The sequence below is a fragment of the Oryctolagus cuniculus genome, chromosome 8, assembly GCF_051225735.1.
Source record: "Oryctolagus cuniculus isolate XC-2025 breed Fujian yellow rabbit chromosome 8, ASM5122573v1, whole genome shotgun sequence".
NCBI classification, from domain to species: Eukaryota; Metazoa; Chordata; class Mammalia; order Lagomorpha; family Leporidae; genus Oryctolagus; species Oryctolagus cuniculus.
Window position 1 is genome coordinate 147,734,212 of NC_142874.1, and position 18,070 is coordinate 147,752,281.

The 18,070-nt window shown below is 66.0% G+C and overlaps 1 protein-coding gene across 5 annotated transcripts in view; it reads right to left on the reverse strand.

Annotated features, from left to right (window-relative positions):
• The window catches only part of ARHGEF10 (Rho guanine nucleotide exchange factor 10), a 118,120-nt gene extending 100,360 nt beyond the window's left edge, over window positions 1–17,760 (reverse strand). For 2 of the 5 annotated variants that reach the window (XM_070047239.2, XM_070047237.2), the window contains exons 1-2: window positions 13,460–13,558; window positions 1,796–1,936 (exon numbers count right to left, since the gene is read on the reverse strand). In XM_070047239.2, the coding sequence (XP_069903340.2) occupies window positions 1,796–1,832 (37 nt within the window). In that variant the 5' untranslated portion in view covers window positions 1,833–1,936; window positions 13,460–13,558. Of the gene's footprint in view, window positions 1–1,795; window positions 1,937–2,516; window positions 2,607–13,459; window positions 13,559–17,739 lie in introns of those variants that run through there. The other 3 variants (XM_089302831.1, XM_070047238.2, XM_089302830.1) reach the window with 3 other exon arrangements.
• Between the last annotated feature and the right edge of the window lie 310 nt (window positions 17,761–18,070).

Genomic DNA, 18,070 nt, shown 5'->3' on the forward strand with positions numbered 1-18,070 from the left:
TCTCTGTATGCAATCGTCTCAGTGAACTCCATGAATGTGCACAATTTTGCCGCAGAAAATCTTCCAGGTAAACAGAGTGGCGACAGGCGGTGCCTGCCTGAACTCGACCTTCACGGGCATGTGTGAGGGGCGGGTTCGCCTCACATGGGAAACTGTCTTTACGTGGACAGTGTCACCGTAAAAGCCAGAGCCGTGGACCAGCCACAGCGTCTGCCTCTGTCAGCGCGTCTGAGCGGGCGAAGCGCCACTGCTACTTCTCGGTCACCGCGCTCTCCCTACCCAGGCCCACGCTTCCCCAGCTGTCAGCCAGGAAAGACCACCGGCTGTGACGGACACGCACCCCGTTCCCTGGAGGCGGGGTGGGGTGCAGCTGGCAGACCGCAGGTGTGATGTCAGCAGCGGTGTCTGTGGGCATCCTACGTCCCGTGGCTGGGGCAGCCCAGCCCTGTCCCTGGCCAGACCCTCTGACTCCAGGTTCCCAACTTGGCTCTCTCCGTGCTGGGGTCCCCGAGGGCTCTGACCCGGGACGCATCAGCACCTGCAGATCTGAGGACGCCAGCGGCGTGAAGACGGAGGGTGGCGGGATTGGGGGTCCCAGCAGTGCCGTCGTGAGGTGCGCTTCCCGGGGGCACACTTGCCCAGCCACAGCCCGCAGCCAGCAGAGGTGCGCTTACAGGGAGGAGGCGGCCTTGGGCTCCCATGCACAGTGACAGGACAGGGTGGAGAGCGGCAGCCACGGCGCCAGGCCATGGCCACTCGATGGAACAGGCTCCCAACTCACCGCAGGGAGGGCCTCAGCCCACTCCCTGACCTCTCTCCTCCCCCCAAGACCTCAAAGCACGGTGGAAACGCTGCCCCCACCTCCCCTGTGCCGCAGCGGGCCACACAGGCGGGGAGACCCACACAGGCTGCTCAGACAGGACCCTGCCCCCAGACCAGGCACCGGTTCTCACGTTCCAGAACACTCCAGAAGGTGGACGCCCATGGCTGACCACACACAGCTCAGGAGAGTCCTGGGGGGTGTGGCCAGGGCCGCTGGCTGCTGCCTGGGCACTCCTCAGTCTACACAGTCCCCTTGCCTAGACCACGCGTGGCTTCTCCCAGGCCCTGCACACTCGGGGGACGACTTCACCTGCAGCTGCTTCTCTGTGACCCACATGCATCCCCCACCCTCGGCCAGAGCAGGACAGGGCAGCCCAGGCCCACAAGCAGGCTCTCCCAGCCCCCACCTCCCAAGCCTTGGCCCAGGCTGAGCCCACACGGCTCACCCAGACCTGTGGGGCTGCACCTGCTGTGGTTCCAGCCCGCCAGCCCCACAGCCCAGCAGGCACTGGGGCAGCGCAGGCCATGGCACAGACAGCCCCCTCCTTCCCCGCGGGCCGGTGTTCCAGCACACACTCCGTGGAAGTGACAACAGAAAACCGTGGCCGACAGCCCACACCCACACCGGCAGACAAAGGTCAGCGCCTGACCCTGAGCCAGGGAGGAAGGAAGCAGGAAGGAAGCCGAGGAGCCCGCGGCTACCGCTGGGGGCCAGCGGCGCGGGCGGAAACTGGGAGGCCCCGCTCCCGACAGCCTCCCCTCCCCACTCAGTTCTGGTGGACCAGGCGAGCGCAAGCCTGGCCCACAGGAGAGCCTGGGTGGACGGGCAGCGCGCCGGCACACGGGCACCGCGGCAGAACCGTGCCTTTCCTCCAGCAGCTCTCACCCAGGACGGCACAGCCGTCCCAAGAACGGAGTCCTGGGGTGGAGCCCTGCACCCCCGCGCCCCAGCCTGCCAGGGCCAGCGCGTCACCTGTGGGAGCCGGGGGCGGGGCCTCTCGCCGGTCCATGCTGCAGCTCCACTCCGTGAGGGAGACCCGGCCAGGGCGCAGGCGGCCGTCACGTTCCAGCGTCAGACATGGCCCTCGCCGTGCAGGGGTCTCAGAAGATGACCCTGGGGAGGAATGGCAACTGTCACTCAGGGCTCAGCGGAGGAACTCCAGGCCACCCTCCCTCGCAATGACATCGACTGCAGAACAAAGCAGCGGCTTCCCGGCCTCCCTGGCGTCACCTTGAATCCTGGCCAGGAGTTTATTTTGCCACTCGGCTTCCCCGGCCAGGCCCCTCCCGACTCAACCTGCGTGCCGAGAAACGCGATTCCAGACAGGAGCTGCTCCTCTCTCCTCCTCCCACATGCTCTCAGGAGGGGCTCGGGGGTGCAGCGGGAGATTTTCCTCTCGCCGCCCCGCGTTACCCCAGAGGCCGCGTCTACAGTGAGGTCAGCAGGCCCGGCAGGGCCACTTCTGTGCTCCCCCGCAGGCATCCAGGAGCTGGCTCCCGCCCGGCCCCCTGAGGCCGTGGAACACCTGCCCTGCCTTCTACACGCCCTGCGTGCACACCTTGGCCGTGAGCGCCCCGCCCCCGCACCTCCACCCCCTGCTCCCAAGCCAGGGCCGGCGCCGGCCTCACGCGATCCAGGATGAGAAGAGACAGGAAGAGCCGCAGGAAAGGCCTGGCCCGGGTCTGCACCACACCTGGCTGCGAGCCGGAGCTGACGGCAGGCGCTGGCACCTTCAGGGCAGCAGCACGGGGTGAGCCGGGAACTTGTGCCGGGGCTGTCCTGGCTGGGACAGAGAAGGCCCCACCGCTGCACACGGAGCCTGCCCTCTGCCCCAAGCCCCTGCCGGGGCCTCGCTCAGAGCTCGAGGCCGTCCCCCCACACCACAGCCTCAGCGACCGGGACAGAGAAGGCCCCACCACTGTGCACCGCCCTCTGCCCGTGTGCCCTCTCCCGGGGCCCTGCTTGGAGCCCAAGGCTGTCCCCCACACTCAGCAGCACTGGGACCCCCAGCCAGGGACTTAGCACAGCCCCCAAGTACCTGGCCCTCGTCATCCACCACATGCGGTCTCGGCCGGGAGGTCTGTGCCGTTTCGCACTCACAGGCGGCCACGTGGGCACACACACAGCTGCCCACGGTGGCCCTGCTCAGGCACGCTGTGACCCCACGTGGCAGCCACATAATCACCATCACAGCTCTGAGAGAGGGGCCGCATCTCCCACCCACGAGCTGGGAGCCCCACACAAGGCCTGCATCCTCCCGGTGCTATGGTCCGGCCGGGGACCCAGCGCTGGCAACGACGCCTAGCCCAGGGCACTGCTGCTAAGCAGGACATGCGGGCACAGGGCGCCGGCTGCAGCCCCGTTGCTGCCACAGTCGGCGGCACTCTGCTCCTGGTCAAACTCGTTCTCTGGCCACGCGGCACACGTCTCAGTGCAACGGGCTTCTCTACGTAAAAGGTGAAAACAGAGAGGCCAGCGGGGCTGCTGACCAGCGGACAGGCGCCAGGCAGGCCGGATAACGCTAGGGAGTGGTGTCCTCCACCCAGCAGTGCACGCGGCCAGCCGCACGCCTGAGCCCGCACCTCCCCACTTCATGTCCAGGGGCAGACGCATCCGCCCTCCGCGGCTGGCGCTCCCGCTACCAGCGCCCTGCAGCCCCAGGACCCCCGAGCAGTCCCGCAGCATCCCCTGCCCTGTGCCCAGGGGCTCCAGAGCCACACGCAGCTCTCCAGTGAGGACACCCGCCCAGGGCTCCACATGCCTACTTGTCTCGGCTTCCCAGAAGGATTTTCCCCACAGCGGCTGGGGGGTGGGGAGCGCGGGGCAGGGCCCTCCACCTGCCGAGGCCGGTGCACTCCAGACGGCCCCGGGGCAGAGCCCAAGACTGCACTTGCAAACATGAGATAATGCCAGGCTGCCTGCCGGCCTGTTTTCATTACTGCTGTCATTTTCCAATTTAAGCATTGTAATGAAAGATCGCATTGTGCATTCAGATTGTGGTTTAAACAGAAAGATGACACATCCGGGGAAAGAGAGGCTGGCGACGGACACAGGCGCCGGAGAGCAGCTCGCGGCCACACCGGGCACAGCTGGCCCCTGAGCCCCGCCCCTTTCTCAAGCAGGGTCCCACAGGGGTGAGCTCTTCACACCTCGATCGCCGTCTGCCCAGGTCTGTGCACCTCGCCCAGGTCTGTGCACCTCAGGGGCAGATGTCCAGGGATGGACCACACGTGGAGACCTCAGGACGTCCTCCAGGGCGCCTCGGTCCAGCAGGTGGCTTCTGGGCCCTGAGCGTGGCGCCATCAGCCTGGGCTCCCCTCGGCTCCCCACTCCCCACTGGATGAGGTGCTGACACTTACACGGGGCAGCCCCACTCACAGGCTGCTGAGGGGTGGAAGGACTCCCTGGTTCCCAGGAAGCACCTGGGCAGGGCCGGCACGGAGCACGCTGCCCACATGGTGAGCGCTCGCCCTTCCACACTAACTGCTCAGCCACGCGAGCCACGCAGGTCTCGGGCATCCTGGGCCCTGTGGCAGGGGCCCAAGTCCACCCTGCAGCTGTTGCTGTCCTGCAGAGGGGGGGCCCAGCCAGGGCCGGTCCTGAGTCCCCACCACAGTGCACCAGCAGGGGGCACCATGGCTCCTGCCAGATGGGCCCAGCTTGTCCAGCACACAGGCCTGCCCCGTAGTTCCCTCTCAGCTCCGCGCTCGCCCCGCATCCGTGGTTGTGCCCTGAACCTGCCCTGTCTGAGCCTTCTTGGTTGGCGCGTTCCGGGAGTGGACACGCGGAGGGCAGGACCTCGCTCTGTCCACAGACTCAGCCCTGAGCACCCTGGCAGTGTCCTGTGGATCGGGCAGCAGCAGCACCAGACACTGCTCTGGTGGCCGCCACCCCGCCCCCATCGGGGAGGCCCCAGCGTCCTCACCCTGCTGTGGCTGTCCCCAAGGAGGCCAGGGTCCACCCTGCTTCCTGAGCCATCAGCCTCAGGCCCCCCGGGTGAAGTCAGAAAACACATCTCGGGGCCTCCCCAGTGGCCTGGGCTGTGGCCTCCATGGCCGCCAGGCTGTACAACCTTGGGCCATCGGACACAGCTGCTGCTACGGCCAGCATGGCCCAGCAAACGAACACAAGCCCTGCTGGTTCCATGCGCAGCTGCTCTGTGAAGCAGACCGGAGTCACTGACGGCAAACAGTGACAGGTAGGTAAACTGTCCTCACAGCCCGCCCCCTCGGGACCACTCCTCCACGGTTTGCTTCCCCGCAGGCGGGGGTCCCACGGCAGCAGTGGGGTGGGGGTGGGCACCTGTGTCCACAACGGCTCAAGAGAGTGATGCACACAGGACAGCCATGGCTATGACCGCTTCATCCTAAAGGAACAAGCCGCTCGGCAAAGCCTTCCTGCCGTGAGCGCCGAGCGAGGGCGACCCAGCGGCAGGCGGGAGAAGTGCTCGGCGCTGTGGAACCACACAGGACTCCGGCCACAGAGTGGAGTCTGGCTGAGAGTGACCAACAGAAGCTCTGTGGGGACCAGCTGGCTGCAAGGAGCGGACGTGCTCTGTCACCACTGTGACATCACGCACCTGCCCCACCAGGGCGCCCCTCGTGGGTAGAAGCCAACAGTGGCACCGGCTGCTGGCCTCGTCCAGGCCACGACAGCCACCACCTCTCACACATGGCCATCAGTGGACGCGGCGCTCCAGGGCCACCCCGGCACCTTCCTTCCTGCCACACTGGAAGTGGGCAGCCCGCACCCCAAGGTCCCTGCCCACGTGAACTCTCAGCCCTTGCACACGGGCAGCGGCCACATCTCCAGCTCCCAGGAGCGCTCTTGGGGTGTCCGGGGCCACAGACTCTCCCTGCCCAGCATGGGCCCTCAGGACTCAGCATGTGGTGGAGCACAAAGGCCACAGACACCCAGGCGACGATGGCCCCTTACCAGGCTGGCACCCCACGGGCCGGCAGTGGCACCTGTTCATGGGCCGCCCCCTGGGCCTCCTCCGGGCCCACGTCAGCCCTGGTCCTAAGCGGCCCCAACATCAGCCTCACCGCCTCCTGTGGGTACCAGTGCTGCCACCTACGCCTGCAGCAGGTGGCGCTGAGCAGGACCCAGGCTCAGAGGAGTGCTGAGGATGGCAAGCTCTAGACCTGGCCCCCAGCCCTCACTCCAGGTCCCTGCGGCCCCCAGCGACCTGTCTGCCACCTGTGACTGGCACAGGCCACGCCCAGCCAGGCTCTGGGTCCTCCTGCTACAGCCGCTGCAGGTCTTGGCTCCTCCCCGCCCCCCAAGTCAGGGGACTCTATATCCCAGCACCCCTCCCACACACCCTGAAGCCCGGTCCCTTCTCTAGCCTGCTGCACCCCTTCTGCGGGGACCCCCATATGTCTGTGAACCTCAGGCTCCCAGACTGTTGCCCACAGCTGTCACAGGTGGACGTCAGGAGGAGCTCAGTCCAGCAGCCATGTCTGCCCAGGCCACGAAACCACACAAACCTCAGGACATTGCCCACTCAGAACAAACCCAAACCATCTCAGGGCCTCAGCCCTCCTCCTCCCCCACGCCCGCCATGACCTCCGTCACAGAGCTCGTTAGCTCCGGCATCCACACATCCACCGCCCTGCCTGGGCCACACCGCCCTGCTCTCGGCCAGGGTCACGTGGGGGCCAGCGCCTCCATCTTCACCTCCCTCCCTGCCGACAGTTCCCAGCTGTGCAGGGAGGGCGGCCCCCTAAAATGCTCAGACTTTCTCAAAAGCCCCCATGGCCCTGTCCTGCCAACCTCCACAGCCGCACCACTGACCCCTGGGCTCTCTGTCATGTCCACTCCTGTGGGTCTGTGGCACCAACCCCCGCTCACGGCACCTGCCACGCTGACTCCCCGCACACACCATGGCACCTGCGGCACCAGCCCTGGTCCTCACTCGGCAGTACCTGTCGTACCGTTGCTCACTGATAGGACGTCCAGGCCCCCAGCACGCAAGACTTCTGCAGCCACTGGCCTACCTGCTGCCTCTCAGACACGCTGGGACACGCAGGCCCCAGGACCTCTGCACATGCTGCGGCCAGTGCCCGCACAGCTCCGAATGTGCAGCCCGGCTCTAACTGGCCTCCCCTCATTCTCAAAGGCAGTTATCCCTTCCCGGGGAGGCTCCCCCGGCCACCAGCCTGCAGTGCCCGCTTCCCTACCCCCTCCCCAAGTCAGGGGGCCCCTCCTCAGCCCTCCCCACCTCACCCCACAGAGAACTTCCCTGTCCCCCTCCCCTCATGGGGACCCACCCCCTCCCAACCTCAGGGGGACCCTCCCCTCCCCTCCCCCCTCAGGGGGGCCTGCCGCAGCCATCTCCCCCAGAGAGACCCTCATCTCCACTCACCCCTCCAGGGGAACCCTCCCTCCCCTCCTCCCCTCATGAGGACCCACCCCCCCTCCCCAAGTCAGGGGGCCCCTCCTCAGCCCTCCCCACCTCACCCCACAGAGAACTTCCCTGTCCTCCTCCCCTCATGGGGACCCACCCCCTCCCAACCTCAGGGGGACCCTCCCCTCCCCTCCCCCCTCAGGGGGGCCTGCCCCAGCCATCTCCCCCAGAGAGACCCTCATCTCCACTCACCCCTCCAGGGGGACCCTCCCTCCCCTCCTCCCCTTATGAGGACCCACCCCCCGCCCCACCTCAGGGGGACCCTGCCCTGCCCTCTCCCCTCAGGAGGACCCCCTGCCCTCCCCACCTCCCCCTGCTGGCTCCCGCAGCCTGACTCCTCCCCTAACCCCCGTGCCGTTCTTGCTCGGGTCAGCTCCCTAGAGGTCTCCGGCTGAGAGCAGCAGGACTCTGCACGGGGCAGAGGCCCCGAACCCCTGAGCTGCCCAGAGCCCCCCGCAGGTGTACAGAGCCAGGCCGCGCCGCCACGGGACCCCAGCAAAGGCCCCCTGAAAAGGGCCTTTCTTTTTCAGCAATTGCCTTTTTCTTTTTTTAATACTTTTTTTTTTATTTAGAGAGAGAGAGAGAGAGAGAGAGAGAGAGAGAGAGAAAGGTCTTCCTTTTTCCGTTGGTTCACCCCCAAAATGGCCGCTACAGCAGGCGCACTGCAGCCGGCACACCACACCGATCCGAAGCCAGGAGCCAGGTGCTTCCTCCCGGTCTCCCATGGGGTGCAGGGCCCAAGCACCCGGGCCATCCTCCACTGCACTCCCGGGCCACAGCAGAGAGCTGGCCTGGAAGAGGAGCAACCAGGACAGAACCGGCGCCCCGACCGGGACTAGAACCCGGAGTGCCGGTGCCACAGGCGGAGGATCAGCCAAGTGAGCTGCAGCACCGGCCGGCAATTGCCTTTTTCAAAGCACAAGAAGTTGGTTTTAAAAACACAGGAGGACAAACGGGACTACACGTATTTCATCAGGAGAGATGGAGGCCTCGGGCCACCACTTCCCCGGCCCAGGAGGTGCCTTGTGGCGAGGGCACCAGGCAGCTGAGTAGCTCAGGGCCTGCCCAGCCCGGCTCTGAGGGATGCATGCGTCTGAAACTGGAGACCCTCTGCGACAGGGGTGCCCACCCAGCCCCAACCTCTGCAACAGGGACCCTCACCCCAGCCCTCCCGACCTCTGTGACAGGGACCGCCACCCTGGCCCTCCTGACCTCTGCCACAGGGCCCAGCCCTCCGACCTCTGCGACAGGGACCCCCACTCCAGCCCTCCCGACCTCTGCGACAGGGACCCCCACTCCAGCCCTCCCGACCTCTGTGACAGGGACCCCCCGCCCCGGCCCTCCCGACCTCTGCCTCAGGGCCCAGCACTCCAACCTCTGTGACAGGGACCCCCACCCCAACCCTCCCGACCTCTGTGACAGGGACCGCCACCCCAGCCCTTCGACTCTCTGTGACAGGGACCCCCACCCCAGCCCTTCGACTCTCTGTGACAGGGACCCCCACCCCAGCCCTCCCGACCTCTGTGACAGGGACCGCCACCCTGGCCCTCCTGACCTCTGCCACAGGGCCCAGCCCTCCGACCTCTGCGACAGGGACCCCCACTCCAGCCCTCCCGACCTCTGCGACAGGGACCCCCACTCCAGCCCTCCCGACCTCTGTGACAGGGACCCCCCGCCCCGGCCCTCCCGACCTCTGCCTCAGGGCCCAGCACTCCAACCTCTGTGACAGGGACCCCCACCCCAGCCCTTCCGACCTCTGTGACAGGGACCGCCACCCTGGCCCTCCCGACCTCTGCCACAGGGCCCAGCCCTCTGACCTCTGCGACAGGGACCCCCACCCCAGCCCTTCGACTCTCTGTGACAGGGACCCCCCGCCCCGGCCCTCCCCTCTCCAGGCTGGAAGGTCACCAGCACGCCCCACCCTCGCCTTAACACAGAGGCAGAGCACGCGCGATCACGCTGGCTGCGAGGCACCAAGCCCCACCTCGTTAACTTCCGACCGTTCCCGCCCTTGGCACCCTGCGCTATTACATCACCCAGAGCCACACAAGCCCAACGCGGCCCCAGCCACGCCCCAGCAGCCCACACCCCACCCGTTACTCTACCCTGGGTCTCCTGGGGTCCTCAGAACCTGAGGCCCCAACAGAAAAGCGGCCTCTTCTTCGGGGCCCAACGCTGGACTCCTGCTCCTGCCGGGGATCCCGGAGCCACCCCGCCCGGCCCCATGCTGCTTCTTGGGCGGGGCGGGCAGCTCACTGTCAGGGACCAGCGCCTCACTGGGCTGCGTCCGCCCACCTGCTGAGTGGGGTGCTGGGGAGCAGGGCCTCAGCCCACCTTCTCACCACTCTCGTGCGGCCAGGCCGGAGCAGGCTGGTCTGTCCCCCATGGAGCAACAGCCCCCAGCCCAGCTCAGCCCCATCGCACCTGTGGGGTCCCGGGGCCCTGCCTGGCGCAGCCTGCACACACCAGGAAACCAAGCCCCCCCAGCCCAGCTCAGCCCCATCGCACCTGTGGGGTCCCAGGGCCCCGCCTGGCACAGCCTGCACACACCAGGAAACCAAGCTCCCCAGCAGGGCTCGGCCCCATCGCACCTGTGGGGTCCCGGGGCCCTGCCTGGCACAGCCTGCACACACCAGGAAACCAAGCTCCCCAGCAGGGCTCGGCCCCATCGCACCTGTGGGGTCCCAGGGCCCCGCCTGGCACAGCCTGCACACACCAGGAAACCAAGCTCCCCAGCAGGGCTCGGCCCCATCGCACCTGTGGGGTCCCAGGGCCCCGCCTGGCGCAGGCCTGCACACACCAGGAAACCAAGCCCCCCAGCAGGGCTCGGCCCCATCGCACCTGTGGGGTCCCGGGGCCCTGCCTGGCGCAGGCCTGCACGTACCTGGAAAACCAAGCCCCCCCAGCAGGGCTCGGCCCCATCGCACCTGTGGGGTCCCGGGGCCCCGCCTGGCACAGGCCTGCACGCACAAGGATACCACACCCCCCAGCAGGGCTCGGCCCCATCGCACCTGTGGGGTCCCGGGGCCCTGCCTGGCGCAGGCCTGCACGTACCTGGAAAACCAAGCCCCCCCAGCAGGGCTCGGCCCCATCGCACCTGTGGGGTCCCGGGGCCCCGCCTGGCACAGGCCTGCACGCACAAGGATACCACACCCCCCAGCAGGGCTCGGCCCCATCGCACCTGTGGGGTCCCGGGGCCCTGCCTGGCGCAGCCTGCACACACCAGGAAACCAAGCCCTCCCAGCAGGGCTCGGTCCCATCGCACCTGTGGGGTCCCAGGGCCCTGCCTGGCGCAGGCCTGCACGTACCTGGAAAACCAAGCCCCCCCAGCAGGGCTCGGCCCCATCGCACCTGTGGGGTCCCAGGGCCCCGCCTGGCACAGGCCTGCACACACCAGGAAACCACGCCCCCCAGCAGGGCTCGGCCCCATCTCACCTGTGGGGTCCCGGGGCCCTGCCTGGCGCAGGCCTGCACGTACCTGGAAAACCAAGCCCCCCAGCAGGGCTCGGCCCCATCTCACCTGTGGGGTCCCGGGGCCCCGCCTGGCACAGGCCTGCACACACCAGGAAACCACGCCACGGAATTCCTTCCACCCCAGCTCAGCGCTTCCACACACACACACCGCGATCCTCACCAACACCACACTTGCCTGTATGTCTGCCCCGAGGGCCTCCCAGCACCACTCAGCACAGGCCCTAGTCCCAGGCCACTGCCACGGGGGGGGGCCAGCCACGGCCCAGACGCTCTGCTCAGCCAGGCCCGAGCCCCCTCACAGCGCCTTCAACTCATCACGCTCCCAAAGAAAACCTGAAACCACTGCCCGGCTTTCCTATCAGAAAACACAGAGCAGCCTCCGCTGCCTCCTGGTAAAGTCGCTCCTGCTGTGCACACCCAGAAACAGCAGGAATTGGAAACATTGTCTCCACGTTGCTGCTGGCTGTTTACCTTGAAAAGCCAACGACTGAACTGCTGTCCTGGGTACGAGGGCGAGGTCTGCCTGCTGACCCGGGCCAGCACCCTTGGCCGTGACCAGGACACACACTGCAACCCCAGGAGGCGGCCAGGCCCCCAAGGGCCCCCACTGCCTGCAGCCGTCAGCATAGGGAAGTGCCCAGGCATCGTGGCCGCCCCCAGCCGGACGCCAACCTGACTAGGCCTAGGTCCAGACCAGGGCACCCGGCGCTCTGCATGGACGCCAGCCCCGTGTCTGCTGCACCAAGCTGCACTTGACTACCATTTCCACAGCAGGAGGGGGCTCCTGGGAGAGAAGAGCCTTCCGCCTGAACTTCACTACTGTATCCTTTCCCTACTGTGTAATGGAAACAGCGATCGGCCGCACACAGGCCGCACCGGCCACACAGGCCACAGCAGGTGTCCATTACTCCAGGCCGCAGAGAGCAGGACCCAGCGAGGACGGAAGAGGAGCACACAGTCAGGACGGCAACCCCGCAGCCGTGGAGAAGCGAAGGCACGTTCCCGGCCTGCAGCTCTGGAGAGGCTGAGCCGGGAGGAGGCCGTGGGGACGGGGCTCAGGGTGCGGGCTGCTGGCACAGCCCCTGGCTGCACCCCCACGATGCCCACCTGTCCACACAGGCAACGCTGCCTCTCTCTGAGCACACGGGGCTACCGCCCAGGGCAGTGCCACGTGCTCGCCGTCGGAGCACGGTCACGGCCTCAGGCCCCTGCCCAGTCTCCCTGGACGCCAGCTCCCCGTCCCGCTGCAGGACTCCTCACGCTGGGCCCCGTCACCCTCCCAGAATTCCTCTGTAGCTGTCTCGGCAAGCACCAGGCCGAGCCGGGCATCGCTCCACCTGCCTGTCTCACGGGGGCGTGAACGGCGACCACACCCGAGTCTCTCAGCCTCTCCTTTCTAGGCTGCGTTGTGCAGTCAAAGAAACACGCATCATGCTACAGGGGGCTCTCGATGCAACAGGGGCCTCTCGTTTTTATCCTCACACACGGAAAAACAAAATAACCATTGTGCTTTCTTTTGCTCTAATTTCTGCAGAACGATTTAACTTCGAGAAGCATTTTCTTACAAAGTGCCTTCCAGCAATTTCCTAAGTGGGCAGCTGAAGTCCTGGGAGGGGCTGACTCACACAGGGCCCGGCCCTGGAGCTGCATCCCGCCCATCACCGGAACGCAATGGTCCCTGGTGCCCCAGAGGGGTCTTCTGACTTCACCAAGACGGCCGAGAAAAACAGCATCGACCTCTGGAAGATGAAGCCGACTGTGAGCAGCTTTCTTCCACCCCTCCCGGCCACCCGTAACGGCTCCGCCAGGAAGAGCTTTGGACGGGGGACTCCCAGCTCCGAAACAGCACCTGTCCCGCAGCTTGGCCACCCGGGGGTTACCTGGCAGCAGTGCCGGCCCCCCGAGGTCCTGCACAGATCCCGGCAGAGCGGGGCGGGCGGCACAGCGTGCAAACCTCAGTGACTACAGTCAGCCTGCCGCAACAGGTGCTCCGAAGCCAGGAACACCTGCCCCCAGGCAGGGCTCTCCCCCCGGGCTGCCCTCCCGCAGAATCCAACAGCAAGAACCCTGTGGCTCCCCAAAGACAGGACTGGAAAAGCCGGGGCCCTTCGAAGAGGGATTTTCACCTCCAGCCAAGCCAGTCAACGAAAGGACACTGACTAGGCCGCCGCTTCCTGGGAAGACCACATCCTAAAAGCCCAGCCTGTTGCAAGCACAGCTTAGGGTCCCGCACAGGGACACGCAGGGCCAGCTGGGGAAAGGGAGCACCTGCTGACTGACGGACCCCAAACTGAGCACGGGGGACTTTACCAGCGTCCTTTGTCCTAGTAGGAAAGTTAAACCACCACCCCCCCCCTCCACACACACACACACAAGCACCCGACCGGCCACTCCTCAGCACCAACAGCGGGCTGCAGGGCGGACCGCGCGTCTCCAGGCCCAGAGCGCCTGTGCCTCCCGCGGCCAGGGACCCCTCCCGGGACAGGGACCCCGGGGGTGGGGGAAGGGTGCTGCTGCCTGCACCATCTGTGCCCTGAGGACCCGGACACCCCACTGGGGGCGTCGCTCCTTGCACCGTCTGTGCCCTGAGGACCCCGGGCATCGCCGAGGTTGGGGGGCTGCAAACCTAGAGGTGGGATCAGCTATTTCGGGGGACACTGAGCAGGAGAGCAACTTTTGAAGGAAACTAGAAACCTCGCGAGTGGACGCTCGCCAGCCCGCCCGCCCGCCAGCCGCGGGACGCCAGCACTCACCTCTGGGGCCAGGAAGTCCCACCACCCCGGGGCCACCGTCCGTCCCGCGCCCCCAGCCGGCCCCCGACAGCGATGCGCCCCGGCCCCTCCCGTTCTGCGCGGCCGGCTCCACCCGCCACGCTGCGATTGGCAGGCCCGGGTCGTCCCGGGTTCCCATTGGCCGCCGCGCCTGCCGGTTCTCGGCCGCGCCCCGCCCCCGCGCCCGCGCATTCCTGCGAGGCCACGTGGCCGCCCTCGCCCCCCTTCCTCAGCCCAACGCCCCGCCCGGGCTGCGCACGCGTGGGAGGGGTTCGGGGCGGGGGCGCCCGGGTCTGCGGAGCATCGCCCGCACCCCCGTGACGCGTCGGGGTGCTCCGTGGGGAGGGGGCGCAGGGCGGACAGCCCACCCCGGCCACCGTCACCGGCGAGTCCGCCCCCACCGGCTGCGCTCACCCGGACTGTGGCGTCCGCGGCGCCCCTCTGAGTCCCGGGCGTCGGGGAGCGCGGCGGGACCGTCCCTGTCCTGGGCAGTTTGGCCGCTGGGAGCTGGGCAGCGGCAGTCCGTCGCAGGACCCCCGCAGAGCTGCGCCCTTGGGACCCTGGCCTGGGCTCCCGTGCGGGGCCTGGCGTGGCTGGCGTTTGGGGAGTGACCCGCGTGCACAGGCTTCCTCAGCTGCGCTCTGGGGACCCTGGCCTGGGGCACCTGGGAGGCCGCAGGTGCGGGGCCTGGCGCTGGGACTTCCCCGCTGTGTGCGGGCTCCCCGTGTCCACTAGGCTGCACTGAAGAAGCGGCGAGGGAGAAGGCTGTGCCACCCGGTGCCGGCAGCCTAGTCCTGACCTCTGCTCGCCGGAGTTCCCCGAGCGATGCGCATCCTGTTTCAGCGGTGGGCTTTCTAGGCCTGGGGCAGCAAGCTTGTCCCTGCGCAGGTGCGGCGGCCCGCAAGTGGACGGGTGGTTTCCGGGCAGTGTTCCCGGGGGCTCGTCACACTGCGGGTACAGGGCGTGGGGCCCCTCAGGGCGACTCTCCTCCCCTGCAGGGTGCTCTGACTTCCACAGGGACAGTGGAGGGTGAGGCGTCACCGCGGTGAGAAGTCCAGCACTCAGCCCTCGTCCACCCGACACCCGGGAGCCTGGCACTCAGCACCTTTCCCCAGGGACCAGAGACGGGGACGTGGAACAAACTGCGTTTCCTCGCGAGATCAGGCAGCGGGGGTGGGACCACAGGGCAGTGCCCGCCACGCCTGGCAGAGAGGACCCTGGCGGGCTGAGAACCCCGTCAGCTGGCACACTCTCCCACACCGGCCGCTGCTTCCGGAAGCGCTACCTGGAGAAGCTGGGATCATCCTGGGGTTCCCTCTGTAACCTATGGTGTTGTGAAAAGGTTGTAACATGTAAGGCCAGTCAGCACTTGCTGATCAACTATAGCCTAATTCCACTGCAGCTGAGAAAGAAAAAACTGGGATTTCAGTCTGAAAATTCAGAGACTGGGGCTGGCACCACAGCTTAGTGGGTAAGCTGCTGCCTGCAATGCCAGCATCTCATGTGGGCGCTGGTTCAAGTCCTGACTGCTCCACTTCTCACCAGGTGCTAATGCGCCTGGGAAAGCAGCAGGTGGCCCACGTGTGTGGTTCCTGCCACCCACATGGCAGGCCTGGATGGAGCTCCTGGCTCCTGGCTTCAGCCTGGCCCAGCCGTTGCAGCCATCTGGGGAGTGAGCCAGTGGAGGGAAGAGCCCTGTCTCTCCCCACCCCCATAGCTCTGCCTTTTAAATGAATAAATAAAATCTTTGAAACAGTTCTTCAGCCCTCTGTGCAGTGTTAGCACTTGTCATTTATCTAGTGCTATAAGAGAAGGCAGCAGGGGCTGGCGCTGTGGCGCAGCTGGTTAAGCCACTATCTACAGTGCTGGCATCTCACAGGGGCGCTGGTTCCAGTCCCAGCTGCTCCACTTCCGATCCAGCTCTCTGCCGTGGCCTGGGAAAGCAGCAGAAGATGGCCCAAGTCCTCGGGCCCCTGCACCCACTGGGGAGACCCAGAAGAAGCTCCTGGCTCTGGCCTGGCCCAGCCCGGGATGTTACAGGTATTTGGAGAGTGAACCAGCAGTTGGAAGATTCTCTGTCTCTGTCTCTCTCTCTCTTTCTCTCTCTCTCTCTCTCTCTCAACTTGCCTTTCAAATAAAATAAATAAATAATTAAATATTTTTTAAAAAGATAAGGGAATAGAGGTAGAAGGACCCAGCATGGGGGAGTGTGCAACTTCAGAGACAACATGAGTGTGTACACAGAAAACCCCAAATAGCGCACGAATAACCATGAGAACTGAAACTGGAGTGTGGGAGTTTGAGATGGATCAGAGTCCCTGGAGAGAGGCCAGCAAATGAGCCGCCAAGCTTCAGGACACAGAGCGCACCGGCCGCTCAGGAAGGACTAAGTGGCACGAGGCTGAGGCTGGGCAGGGTCCCCTCCTCTCGTGATGTAGGTGAGGAAGAAGGCGAGCCTCAGGCTGGGAGCGGACAGCGGGCGCCTCCCCTGCCCCGTGCTGTGCGGCCAGAACAGAGTGCCCGAGACCCGGCCATTTACAATGAACGGAAACTGACGGCCACATCCTGGAGTCGGCTGGCTCCTGCTGGGGACTTCCTGCAGGCCATCCGTGCAGAAGGCAGAGCAGGGGCAGCGCGGGGAAGCAGGGGAGAGCACCGGTGACAGCGAGCCTGGCCTTGGGTGAGGGACCCACCCCTGCTACAGGGGCAGGAAGGGCGGTGCGCATGTGACCACACCCCCAGGCCCCGCCCCCAACATTGCCCCATCGAGGGTCAAGTTGCCCACACGTGAACCATGGCCCCGTAAACACAGACCGGCTGAGAATCACAGATGAAGAGAGGCCTCTGAAACACGGCTGGAAGCCTTCCGTGCATCCCGGGAGAGCGACCGCAGGCCAGGGAGAACAGGAGTCGGGGCTCAGTGCTCTTACGTCCAGGAAAGTCCACGCTAAAATCACGATGCGATGCCGCAGCTCCCACGAGGAACTGGAATCCCGGCCCGAGAGAACACAGGTGGGCGGGGCTGTGGTGCACCTGCAGCCGCTACGTGGTACTGATGGGATGCGGCACGCACAGCACACACAGAACTGGCTGGCGTGCTCTCAGAGATCAAGATCATGGAAACCCACGCCTCCCAAGAGACTCTCAGGGGAATTTTCTATCGGATCAACTGTCCAGAAGAGGCCAGAACTACTGGAGAGAACCCAAATCCCATGCCCAGGTGAGGGCATCAACAAAGGGCGGCCCATCCAGCAGCGGGGTGTGGTGCTCAGAGGCAGGGCTTAACCTCCAAAGCACGGAGCTTATGGACCGAGACAGAGTGCACTTCCCCTGCCATCCACGGGTTCACTCCCCGGATGCCAGGGGCCTCACCTGGCTTCCCCTGCGAGTGGCAAGGATCCAAGACTGGGGCCGTCACCTCAAATCCCAGGGTCTGACCAGTGGGTGAACCCAGGACTGACAGCAGGGGTCCTACCAGTGGGTGAACCCAGGACTGACAGCAGGGGTCCTACCAGTGGGTGAACCCAGCACTGACAGCAGGGGTCCTACCAGTGGGTGAACCCAGGACTGACAGCAGGGGTCCTGACCAGTGGGTGAACCCAGGAATGACAGCAGGGGTCCTACCAGTGGGTGAACCCAGGACTGACAGTAGGGGTCCTGACCAGTGGGTGAACCCAGGACTGACAGCAGGGGTCCTACCAGTGGGTGAACCCAGCACTGACAGCAGGGGTCCTACCAGTGGGTGAACCCAGGACTGACAGCAGGGGTCCTACCAGTGGGTGAACCCAGGACTGACAGCATTGGTCCTACCAGTGGGTGAACCCAGGACTGACAGCAGGGGTCCTGACCAGTGGGTGAACCCAGGACTGACAGCAGGGGTCCTACCAGTGGGTGAACCCAGGACTGACAGCAGCTGTCCTACCAGTGGGTGAACCCAGGACTGACAGCAGGGGTCCTACCAGTGGGTGAACCCAGGACTGACAGCAGGGGTCCTGACCAGTGGGTGAACCCAGGACTGACAGCAGGGGTCCTGACCAGTGGGTGAACCCAGGACTGACAGCAGGGGTCCTACCAGTGGGTGAACCCAGGACTGACAGCAGGGGTCCTGACCAGTGGGTGAACCCAGGACTGACAGCAGGGGTCCTGACCAGTGGGTGAACCCAGGACTGACAGCAGGGGTCCTACCAGTGGGTGAACCCAGGACTGACAGCAGGGGTCCTGACCAGTGGGTGAACCCCACCCTGAGGATGAACCAAACCAACCTGTGCGATGCGACCAGGTGACGACCAACTAGGAAGGGGCACCGAGGAATCTGGGGAGCTGATGAAAATACCGGAGATGTAGACACAGACGAGATGACCAGAGGCTTGACGGACAGGAGGTGGAGGAGGGTGGGGGAGGGAGGAGGCAGCTTGGAGCCTCTTTGTGTGCAGAGGCGCCTGTCCTGCCCCCCCTCGCTGCACCGCAGGAAAGCCCCTGGCACACTGTGGGGGTGGCATAGGATGGGGCTCCCTCCCACACGGCCCTCTCCTGCCCGCGCCCTCCTGGCCGCTGGACAGCGGCTCTCTCTGCCCAGAGCTTGCTCTCTGCCTC